General features: G+C 36.9%; 8 protein-coding genes across 8 annotated transcripts; 3 read left to right on the plus strand and 5 right to left on the minus strand.

Moving 5' to 3' along the window:
• Positions 1-65: 65 nt before the first annotated feature.
• Positions 66-2603, plus strand: C9374_000841 (uncharacterized protein; the record flags this gene model as incomplete). The annotated part of the gene is made up of 2 exons (XM_044698483.1): positions 66-1386; positions 1435-2603. 2 exons carry the CDS (start codon positions 66-68, stop codon positions 2601-2603), a joined length of 2490 nt encoding a protein of 829 aa, XP_044551983.1.
• A 45-nt stretch (positions 2604-2648) lies between these two features.
• Positions 2649-3635, plus strand: C9374_000842 (uncharacterized protein; the record flags this gene model as incomplete). The annotated part of the gene is made up of 1 exon (XM_044698494.1): positions 2649-3635. One exon carries the CDS (start codon positions 2649-2651, stop codon positions 3633-3635), a length of 987 nt encoding a protein of 328 aa, XP_044551984.1.
• Positions 3636-3671: 36 nt separating this feature from the next.
• C9374_000843 (uncharacterized protein) lies at positions 3672-5693 on the minus strand (the record flags this gene model as incomplete). Its single annotated transcript, XM_044698505.1, has 1 exon — positions 3672-5693. One exon carries the CDS (start codon positions 5691-5693, stop codon positions 3672-3674), a length of 2022 nt encoding a protein of 673 aa, XP_044551985.1.
• Positions 5694-5761: 68 nt separating this feature from the next.
• C9374_000844 (uncharacterized protein) lies at positions 5762-6445 on the minus strand (the record flags this gene model as incomplete). The annotated part of the gene is made up of 1 exon (XM_044698516.1): positions 5762-6445. The coding sequence occupies one exon, from the start codon at positions 6443-6445 to the stop codon at positions 5762-5764; it is 684 nt and encodes a 227-aa protein (XP_044551986.1).
• Positions 6446-6727: 282 nt separating this feature from the next.
• On the plus strand, positions 6728-8362 carry C9374_000845 (uncharacterized protein; the record flags this gene model as incomplete). The annotated part of the gene is made up of 2 exons (XM_044698527.1): positions 6728-7922; positions 7986-8362. 2 exons carry the CDS (start codon positions 6728-6730, stop codon positions 8360-8362), a joined length of 1572 nt encoding a protein of 523 aa, XP_044551987.1.
• Positions 8363-8424: 62 nt separating this feature from the next.
• On the minus strand, positions 8425-8928 carry C9374_000846 (uncharacterized protein; the record flags this gene model as incomplete). Its single annotated transcript, XM_044698538.1, has 1 exon — positions 8425-8928. The coding sequence occupies one exon, from the start codon at positions 8926-8928 to the stop codon at positions 8425-8427; it is 504 nt and encodes a 167-aa protein (XP_044551988.1).
• A 115-nt stretch (positions 8929-9043) lies between these two features.
• On the minus strand, positions 9044-10291 carry C9374_000847 (uncharacterized protein; the record flags this gene model as incomplete). The annotated part of the gene is made up of 1 exon (XM_044698549.1): positions 9044-10291. The coding sequence occupies one exon, from the start codon at positions 10289-10291 to the stop codon at positions 9044-9046; it is 1248 nt and encodes a 415-aa protein (XP_044551989.1).
• A 147-nt stretch (positions 10292-10438) lies between these two features.
• Positions 10439-11231, minus strand: C9374_000848 (uncharacterized protein; the record flags this gene model as incomplete). The annotated part of the gene is made up of 2 exons (XM_044698560.1): positions 10439-10906; positions 10971-11231. The coding sequence occupies 2 exons, from the start codon at positions 11229-11231 to the stop codon at positions 10439-10441; spliced, it is 729 nt and encodes a 242-aa protein (XP_044551990.1).
• Between the last annotated feature and the right edge of the window lie 146 nt (positions 11232-11377).

The following is an 11377-nucleotide window of genomic DNA, read 5'->3' on the forward strand; positions in this document are numbered from 1 at the left end:
GATTGTATGAGGAATCAATTTGTTGAATTCATCAAAACGCTTCATCATTGAAGACTGAGCATATAATGCTACAACAACCTACACCCAACAACACTATTACACAGTCATCCAATTCCAATAACAACCCGACAAGAAACAATAATTCAACAGCATCAAAACCTCCTCCACTGATTAATTCAACAAGCACAGGAAACGTATTGAAAAACTCATCACAAGCATCCATTCCAAACGATCGTTCGTTTCAAACATTTTCAAACCGATCATCAAGTTTACCTGAACTCATCTCTCCCCTTTCCACCAACACAATGAGCCAGACCTCAAACAACACTTCAGCCTCTCATCCTCTCACTGGATCTCTACTCTTCGATAACATTCCCATAAATGATTTGGTTTCATCAACACCCATGTTTCAAGGTAGCAGTGTAGTGAACAGCAAACATCAATCTCATCCATCAAGTGCAAACAGTACTCCAGTTATTCCTGGCAGTGCTTCTACCACCTCGAATTCAAGCTACTCTACCACAAACACTCCATCCCTTTCTTCTCCACCCTCTATTGTAACATCATCAACAAACAGTAATGGAGTGAAGGTAACTTCAACCCCAACTCCGACAGTTAATAGTATGCAAATATCATCATCATTACCAGGTTCTGCAAGCGTGAATACAAACAACATCAATAGCCATGTTTCACAAAACTCAACAAATGGCACAGGAGGAACACAAGACAAACCAACACTAACAAGAGCTTCTTCTTCGTTGTCTATATCTCGAGACTCAATAGGAGCTGGTTTTTCAGTAGGTGCAGCTGCGGCACTTTCTCCAAGTGTTAGAAGAGTTTATCCAACAACAGCCGACCAATACAAACTGCTAGATCCAATTGGTTATGGAATTAGTGGCCCAGTGTATGAAGCAATTTGCATACCATTCAACGAACACGTGGCCATTAAAAAGCTTGACCTTGAAAAACTGGAGGATAACATCCTACATACAATAACAAAGGAAATTCATACTATGGTCACAAGTTTTCATGAGCATATTGTAAATTATTTGACCTCCTTCACACAAGAAACTGAATTATATTTAGTAATGGAATTGATGGAAGGTGGATCTATATATGACATTATGCGGTATAAATATCAAGATGGTCTTCCATCTGAAGAGTTAATTTCTGTGGTTTTGTACCAAGTATTAGAGGGGCTTGCATACTTTCATGAGAATGGTCAAATTCACAGAGATATCAAAGCTTCAAATATTCTAATTAATGAAGATGGGCTTGTAAGAATAGGAGACTTTGGAGTTAGTGCGAATATTATTGAAATGTCGGGAGATAGAAGAAGCAAACGTCAGACATTTGTTGGCTCACCGTGCTGGATGGCTCCTGAAGGTATGTTTCAATCGTTTGTCATTAATTTAAATATGACCTTTTTATAAGTCATGGAACAATTTCATGGATATGATTATAAGGCTGATATTTGGTCGTTAGGTATTACTGCATTAGAATTGGCATATGGAAAAGCTCCATTTGAAGGATTACCTCCTGTTAAAGTGATGTATATGGTCATGGAGCAGGATCCTCCACAACTTTTTGACACTGAGGCTAGAAAATTTTCTAAAATTTTTAAAGATTTTGTTTCGCTGTGTTTGCAAAAGGATCCAACAAAGCGGCCATCCGCAGTACAGTTACTCAAACACAAACTGTTCGCTAAATCTGCGAAACAAAAGGATTTGATCAAGAAAATAATTTTGGCTGGACTTCCACCACTTGCTGAAAGAGCTAGGCTGCTAATGGGTTTTAAAAGATCCAATAGTCAGACTAAAATTACGTTTACAATGAGTCAAACAGAGGAAGAAGCTTCTCCATTTATATCCATGTCAGATACTACTATTTCATCATCGCTCATGTCAACCACAGTTAGCACACAGAATTTTGATACAGAATCAGCGCCTGGTACACAAAATATAGATGAGCAGATTTTAACTCCAAAAATATCATCTGACGATTCTTTATCAGCAGAAAGTGCATCAAAGAAAGGAGTGAGTCGCTGGAATTTTGCTGAAGAACTTAAAAAAGAAGAGGAAGTTGGAAATGAACAAAATAACCAAAGTTTGAATCAAACAAAGAAGGTTGAAAAGAAAGGACGTTTCGAGGTTTCAGAAACTGACGAAGACTCAGTTGAAAAGATGACATCTGAATCTCCTGTTAACTACGAGGATGAGAAATCTGCCTCCAAAAAGGGACAAACAAAGAAAAGAAACTTTGAAGTTAAGGAAGTTGACGAAATTCCAGAGGAAGCCGTTATTACTACAACTCCAACAATACCAAAAAAGAAGAACTCTGTTTCTAACCTGAGCGTCAAGGAGGTATCACTTGCTTCGCTCTCCAATCAATTGCTGACGTTACAAAATCAGCAACAGTTAATAGTCAATATGCTAAACGAACAATCAAAAGTTAAGACTCCACAATCGGAAACAATTCCAATTCTTGACTTGGTGACCAAACTTGAACAAAGAATACAAGAGTTGCTTGAAGAAAACCAGAGGCTGAAAAAAGAAAATGAAATTTTGAAGAGCAAGAGCAAGATTCAAGCAGAAAATAAATAATATGGTTCATTCCTCGAAATATTGGAAATAATTATCATTAAAAAAATGTCCAGCATTCGATTGGCGGATCTCTCCATCTTCTCGGAGAAGGAATTGAACGCTCTTGCTCAAAATGGTATCATCACAACACAGCATTTGTTGTGTGTTTCTGGCTCCAGATTGAGATATATTCTAGATACCGAAACTGTAGCTTCCGCCTTGGAACTTGTTCGTAAAGTGATTTTTAAAACCAATATTGTGTCGGAAGATGATATCAAGAATCCAAAAACTGCTCTCTCTTTATTACAACAACACAACGCAGAGAAATTATTTTTGCCTTTACAATATATTCCAACGTTTAACGAATTGTTTCATGGAGGTTTGTCTTTAAATTCTATCACTGAAATTGTCGGACAAAGCTCCTCGGGAAAAACAGAATTTTGTTTGACTGTAGCTTGTGACTTATTGCTTGGCAACTATGATTTTGGTTGTGTAATTTTTGACACTGAACAAAAACACACATATATTTTGAGTAGAATTTTAGAGATTTTGAAAAAAAGAAATCCAGAAATGACAGACACAGAAATTGACGACAGAGTCACCAACCGTTGTACAATACTCGATATCACAAGCTCGAAAGAATTAATTGAAAATTTAGATGATATGGAAGAGTTTATATTTGAAAAGAATATCAAGTTACTTATCATTGACTCTCTTGGAACATTGGCCTCCAAAGAGTTTATGGGAAAGGAAGGAGGAATATTCGAGAGAGCAAGCGCTTTACAAACTGAAGCCACGTTGTTAAAACAATTGAATGAGAAATTCAAAGTTGGTGTTATAGTAACAAATACTCTGTCTCAAGAAAGTGAACATGCTCACCTAGGCGTGAATTGGTTTCATTTCGTTAATCATAGATTGAAAATATCAAAAATTGAAGAAACAAAGCTAATCCTTAGTGTTCAAAAGTCCGCAGTTGTGAGCAATAGCAGTATCAGTTTATGCACAGATCGAGTTGGTCTTCGTGAAATATCTCAACCATTAGAACAAGAGTGATTTTTGTGACACAACTAGATAAAATTGAGCAATGCTTCATTTATTTCTAGCTTCGAACATTAAGGATAAAAATACTTTCAACCAAAAGTCTCGTGTAGAAGGTTGGGTTTCCTTAATCTCAATGTTAATACAGTCGGTTTCAGTTAGGATCGAGAATGTGAGCATTTCTTTCTTTACATCTCCTTTTTCAATCATCATCCTAGTTTGGAAACCAGGTAAAATATCAATTATTTCTCTTACGTTGATTTCGATTCCTCTTCTTGGGTGATCAATGAAAAGAATATTTCTATCACTCTTGATACTGACTTCTGTTCTTGATAGAGGTAACCCTGATTGTTGAGGTTCTTCAATCATATAAAATGGTTGAGGTTCATCAAGCTTGTCTAAGTACTGAGCTCTTTCGCTGTCTTTCTTTTGAATTATATAATGGAATGGTGAAGAATAAACTGTCTGATACCCAATAGTTAGACTCTCTGGATTTGATTGTACTTCTTCGAACTTTCTTAGGTTGGGAATCACGTTTTTGGTATACGCATCCAATAATTTCCTCTTAGTTTCTAGCCACTTTATCTCAATATCTTTTTCTTTGATCAAGGTTCCAAAATTGAGAAGTTTATCAATGTCAACAATCCTTGAAAGTTCTGATGCTGGCTTATCGTTTGGAAGGACATTCTCCAATCTAGACTTTGATAATAAATCGTCATTAAATGGTCTGGATCCATTTGATGTAGATTCCTCTTTCAGTTCGAGAGGATAATCATCGAACGGATTTTCATCAATCATTTGGACAATATCTGAAACATTTTCACCAATCATGGCCGAGACTTTGTCAATTGCCTTCTTTAACACTTCTTCTTTTCTCTTATTCACTTTCAAAAGTCTCATCATCTCCACATAGTCATATAATTGCTCATCTTGTTTTAGCTTATGTTGCTCTCCCTCAACAATCTCCATTACCTTTGCGTTGATACAATCTCTTCTAACAATTTCGGTTGGAACAGAGAACGTTGGAACAGCATTTTTAGACAATTCAATCCATTGATTCATCAAATCAATTTCTGCCTTAATCTTTCGTAACATGAAGTGTTCCGCTGTTCCGTATCTACTAGTCTTCTTTCTTTGTAGCAGCTTTTTCTTTTCTTCCTCTGATGTATTTCTTTTCTCAGACACCTCTTGCAGATCGATTTCGTGCTCTTTTACCAATCTAGTCTCATGAGCTTTCAGTAACTCTTCCGATTGTTTAATGAAGAACTCTTCTGCCAATCTTTGCATTTCCAACAGACCCTCTAACCGGTAAATTTCTTCGATCAGATGATCATGCTCCTTGTATTTGTCGTCATTGAGAGCTGGTCCACCAATTTCTATGTCTCGGGCCTTTCTTATTTCATCAAATTCATTTTTGGCTTTGAGATAATGCTCTCTTGCCTCCACTGCTTTACTCTCGGTGTTCTTAATTTGTTTTTCTAGTGCTTCTTCTTCCTTTCTAAACTGTTCTCTGAATATTCCGAGATCGGCCTCCCATTTTTCAATTTCCTTCTTTAAGATTGCTTCTTTCTCTAGATATTCCTTCTCTGTAGTTATCAATTGCTTGGATTTGTGATTGAACTCCTTCTTCTTTTCTCTTTGTATTTCAAGCGCCTTCTCTTTCCTTTGTTTGAGGCTATCTATTTCAGTCTTAAGCATATCAATGTTGGTGAGGGCATCCTTCTTTTTTGAGAGCACATCTTCGTACTCCTGTTGGGCTATTGCTAATTCCTTACAACTGTTCTTGTAGTGATCTTTGATTTCCTGAGAGTTTTTGGATAATTCCTTCTCCTTTCTTTTCCTATCGGCAATATTTTCTTTTGCAATCTCAATCTCGGCAGTTAATTCCTTCTCGATTTTATCATTCTCAAGCAGCTCTTTCTGTAAAATCGTTTGATGCCTCTTCATTTCAAAAATCTCTTTTTCTTGCATTTCAAACTCGTTCTTCACTTGAATTTTCTTCATCTCCAATTCTTTTTTTAATTCCTCAAGCGTTGTTGCTTGAGAACCAAAGCCTTGCAGAAGGTCAGACATTTTTTTCCTTAAATGTGTACACCAACCGATGACCTGAAGAAACTCTAGGCAAAAAATATGTGAGACATTTAATTATGTCTTTTTGAAGCATCACATTGTGCCATGTTCCAACCAAATTCTGTGGGTGGAATGATGTTAATCGTCTTGACAAATAAAATCTTCAAATCTAGAGAAGCAAATGCTCTAAAGCAATCCTTATTGACATCAAATTTGATTCCACTAATGTCGAGGCATAATGAAATGAGCTTATCTAAGATAGCAGGCGTGACACATATTGGAACTGTAAGATCCGCAATTGTCATGTTCTTTTTATAAATTTCCATACCATCATAATCAATTTCAACAAGAGCCCATTCTTCTTTCAAATCAACTGTAATCGAAAAGGTGGCATTAAAATTCAATTTTTCTCCGGCAATGGTTTGATTGACTGAAGCATCACATTCAAATTTCTTTTCGGATTGTGTGGGTGATGAGTAGTGGCATGAGAAAGAGTCTTGTTTTACAGTTAAAGTGCGACCATTATTTGATGGTGGCCGAGCTGCTTGTTCAAATCTTGCTAGTTCTGGATCTCTTCCGATGGTCATGTATTGTTCGAGTTGGGCCATTCTAGCTTCTTCTTTTTTCTTTGTGTTGGTCAAAATATCTAGAGCAAGAGAAGAAGTCGTCAATATTGCCAAACAGCCCAACAAAAAGACAACCGAATAAACAAGAGTGGTGGGACCGTGTCGAGAGAAGGCTTTGTTTCGGAGCATTTTTTAAATATGAGATTCACAAAAAAATGAGCTCTCCTTCACGACACAAAGAAGACCATCATGATGAAAACTTCTCGTCATCACGATTTGATGAAAATACTCTTCAATCAGCTTTTGAAAATAGAGACAATTCAAATATTATAATCAACAGACCACATCACCATTTTAAACAAGAAGAAGAAATTATTTTAGAAGAAGAACAGGTAACCCGATCGGGAATGACAACACCACCCGAAGATAATTCTGAAGAAAATGACGACCAAAAACAACATACAAAACGATATGGATTCACATCATCCCCCAAACAAAAAACAACAATTACTTTCATATTTATGGAAAATATGGGAAATTACATATACAATGATTCCTCTCGGAATTCTCAGCTTTGGCGGTCCAATGGCTCATATTGCTCTATTGCAAGACAATTTTGTCACCAAACGACAATGGCTCACAGCAGAAAAATTTACAGAATTATTTGCAGTTTGTCAGTCATTACCTGGTCCAACCAGCACTCAACTTGTACTCACCATTGGAACCATGCACGCTGGTTATTTAGGAGGTTTACTTGCTTTTCTTTTATTTTCAATTCCAACAGCAATAATCATGGCTGTGGCTGGCATTTTGTTAAAAGATGAAAAAGTTACAGAAAAGTTTCCATATTATCTTACGGTAGCATTGAATGGATTTTCATGTGCTGCAGTTGCAATTGTTGCTCATGCTGCATATACACTGTCTAGCAGACTTACAAAAGATATTTCTTCAAAAACTCTATTAATTGGAGCTTTTGCCACATTCATGATTTGGCAAAAGTGGTGGGTGGTACTTATTGTCATGATATGTGGTGGAACTATTAATTTAAGCATTGATTATTCTTTTATTTATTACCAAACAGCTGTAAAGGAACATGGGTTGACAAAACCAAAGGGAATCTTTGATTCAGTTAAATTCTATTGGACTGTTTTCAAAATCAATCTCAAGAAATTCAAAACGTTTATGAGGGATCTTTTTAACAAGATTAGAAGAAACAGACAAAATATTCCAACACGAATTAACTCTGGAAATTTGGATGACACTGAAGCTCCACAGCTCTTAGAAGAAAATGCAGTTGAAGATTTGGAATCAAACTCTCCTATTGATGATGAGAAACCAAAAAACAACGACAATGAACTCATTACTACCACCAACGTCACCTCATTACCCCCAAGCATTAATCAAGACGTTCCTCTTCACATGAGACCGTTTATGAGCTTTATTTTTATTGGATTGTTTATAATCATACTTTTGGGATTGATGATTGCTCGGCTCATTGTGAAATGGCCTCCGTTAGAATGGGCAGAAGGTTTTTATAGAATTGGATGCTTGATTTTTGGTGGAGGACACGTTGTTTTGCCAATGATATTGAACGAGTTTTCAGAATTAGGTTATCTTACTGAAGACGCTTTTGTTAACGGCTTCGCCTTGCAAAGCGCGCTACCGGGTATGTATTGATGATTTTAAAACATGGTTCTTAACAATAATTTATTTATTTTGAAATTGTTAGGACCCATGTTCAATTTTTCTGCCTACGTAGGAGGAATTATGGGTGGCGTTCTTGGCGCAATAATATGCTGGGTGGCACTTTTTCTGCCAGCTGTTTTGGTTGTTTTGGGAGCTCTTCCTGTATGGAACAGGTATAGAGAAAAGCAGTTTGTACAGAGCTTGTTGAAAGGTGTCAATGCTACCTCAGTTGGATTTGTTTTCACAGCAGTTTATATCCTTTGGTTAGCTAGCGTACCCAATCTTCATGTGGCTAGTGCTTGTACTGTTGTGTTCAGCATTCTGTTCCTTAGTGTTTGGGATCTGCCAGCTCCTCTGGTAATTTTGATGGGAGGAGCGGTGAGAATTGCCCTTGATGGTTTTGTACCAAGAAATGCGTAATATCGTCACACTAAAAAGAATTACATTTAGAAATATTTTGTTTTAATTGCTTATTCAAAGATTTAGAACAATTCGAAAGCCTTCTTTCCGGACTTTTGATCAACCTTGACAACGTTGAAACGGACAGTCTTTGACAATGGTCTGCATTCTCCGAGAACGACAACATCACCTTCATGGGCTTCAAAAGCAGGAGAAATGTGAGCAGCCAAGTTCTTGTGTCTCTTTTCATATCTGTTATACTTCTTTTCATACTTCAAATAGTCTCTTCTGACAATGAGGGTTCTACCCATCTTGTGGGACTTGACAACTCCTCTCAAAATACGTCCTCTAATTGAGACGTTACCAGTGAATGGACACTTCTTATCAATATATTGACCGTGGATGGCAGACTTTGGTGTAGCAAAACCAAGACCAATATTCTTGAAGAATCTGATCTTCTTTCTTTCTTGTTCGGTAATCTTTCCTTCCTTGAGCTTCTTCAACAATGCTCTCTTATTTCCCAAGAATACTGATTCTTGCTTTTGGAAAGCTCTTTGGTTTTGCACGTTCAATTCAACTGTGGCCATGATGAGAAAGAGTGAATTTTTGGCGTATTTTTTTTCAACAAAATTTTTTAATTTGTCGTACTCAACCAACGTTGGAATTTTACAATGACCTGATAAAAAATGGAAACCTGTGTGATCACATGAGCAGTGGCTCCACAATCACAGCTTCGTCATGTAAATCTCTTTCTGCAATGTACACTACGCTCTGTATTAGATTGGTTCCAGAAATCAATACTTTTTTGTTATCGAACATCTTGTTCGGAATGTAGGGGATCAGTGTTGGATGAAGACAAGAAGGAACAACAAATGGGAAAGCAATCACATTCGACAACTTCCCGTGATAGGCCTTATGTACCAACGAGAAGGGATGAATGAATCGTGTTCCGATATAATGTCCATATTGATCCATATTATTTTCATCTTCACTAAGAATTCGGTGTATTTTGTTTTGAAAGCCTTCTTTTCTGAAACCTTGTTGCGATTCGTTGTTAAATGACAAGGACATGTTCTCAAACACATCATCGTGATTATACATGGTATTGAAAAAGAGTTCGCTTTCTAAATTGCCATTAATTAATACTTGATTGTTTGCAGTTTTGGGTAAATAGGGTTGCATATTCTCCTCCAAAAATCTATTGACAATGTTCAATGACTCGACTTGATGTGATATTGTTTGATTGAACTTCTCCTTAGCCTTTTTTAAGCTGTTGTCAGAGTATACCATTCCTGGAAAAATACCAATAACTTGACCTCGTTTGCAATGTCCTTTGATATAGACATGATGTTGGTGTGAATCTTTCCAAAGTATTGGGCACCATCCCAATTTATCATGTACTTGTTTTGAAAGTTTTTCCAATCTGTACATTTCAATACGTTGCAAAGTTTCGAGTTGAGAGCGAGCTTCAGAACTCACTTCATTGTCTATGGATGCAATTTTGGATGAGTGAAAAAGAGGGTGATGCAGCTTCTTTGTTGCTTCATTACTGAATTCAAAATTTTCCTCTGAATTTTGACGGGCTTCCTTAAAGTAAAATGCATCCACTTCTAATTGTGAATAGACTCGTTCCTGCTGACCAGCCTTTTTTAACATTTCATACAATCTCTCTGAACTTGTTTCAAGAGAAATATCTAATTGTTTCCACTCAGTCAATAATGTATTCACTTGCGAGAAGATGAGATTTTGAGAATGAGAAAATAGAGTCGATTGGGATGTCGGAAAGTCATTGCACAGTACATAGGAAGACATTTTAGAATTTTTCTCCATCTCGTATAATTTTAACAGTTTAAATGCTCGAACAAAATGAAGACGTTGCAGCAATCCCGAAGGTGTGTAAAGAAGTCTGAGCAAGAGTGGGAAATTGGATGAAGCTTCGCGGAAAGCCATTTTTTATTGATTCACACCGTTGAAAGCCAATTCGATGAGTGCAAGAGTCTTCCTTGAACACAACGATACAGGCATTGCCTATTATTTATTCAAACGAATGTTCTTTCTCATTGATACCATGTTAAGGTAACATCGATACATAGAACTTCACTCATTTGGCTCTGTAAGTGTTTCATTTTCGACCTCTCGATCGGATGCTGAGGATGGAGAGAGGTGCTGTTGGGATGATGCTTTGGAATCATCTAGAGAAACACAAGTGGAGGCCGTTCCAGTCATATTGGTTGATACAGATGGTGATTGAGAAGATGGCTTTACCACATAACCAATACTGCCGTTAGTGCTTTCGGAGACGTCTTTTGTTTCTGATAAGACCAAATGCAACTTCTTATTTCCTTTGGACCATGAATCTGCATTAGGGTGAATTACTGGTTCCTTAATATCTGCTCTGTTTTTGATCACAGCTTGCCTGTCCAAGGAATATTTAACATCTCGATCTTTAATAGCTTTTTGAAAGCTTGGGTCTTCATATGTGAAAGCCATCATGACATTGGGTAGACCTATAGGAATGTCATGTCCTTGATCTACTTGCCAAGTATGAATGGTTTTGCCATAGCTCTGAGGAAGAAGAAAAGTATTGAATGATGGTAAAACACAATGGTTCATTCAATTTGACACGTACCTTAATCAGAAATTTCATAACTTCATGCTCTGCCATAGTAGGAATGTGAGGACACGTAATTAATCCTCCCTTTACCTCATAGACATGAGAATGCCAGAGTTTTTGTTCTTCAGGATCCAATTTGTTATATAATTCTTCCGAAATGATGTATTCAATACCAATCAATCGAGCATCTTTGGTATCATTGTCGTAAATCACGCATTGGCAAATTTGCTCATTGGGATGTGAACAATAGTGATGTGCAGTGACCACTCGGTTCATATCTGTTTGCCCATAGAATTACAATTTCCAAAGAAACCAATTGTTAACATACCATATCCATAGCCATGAAGACCGCAAATATGCTTATGAATGTGTTGGATAGGCTCAAAGCCAGTCACTACTGTCTAAAACATGCATTAAAAAAA

This window comes from Naegleria lovaniensis (genome assembly GCF_003324165.1).
Source record: "Naegleria lovaniensis strain ATCC 30569 chromosome Unknown tig011, whole genome shotgun sequence".
NCBI classification, from domain to species: domain Eukaryota; phylum Heterolobosea; class Eutetramitea; order Acrasida; family Naegleriidae; genus Naegleria; species Naegleria lovaniensis.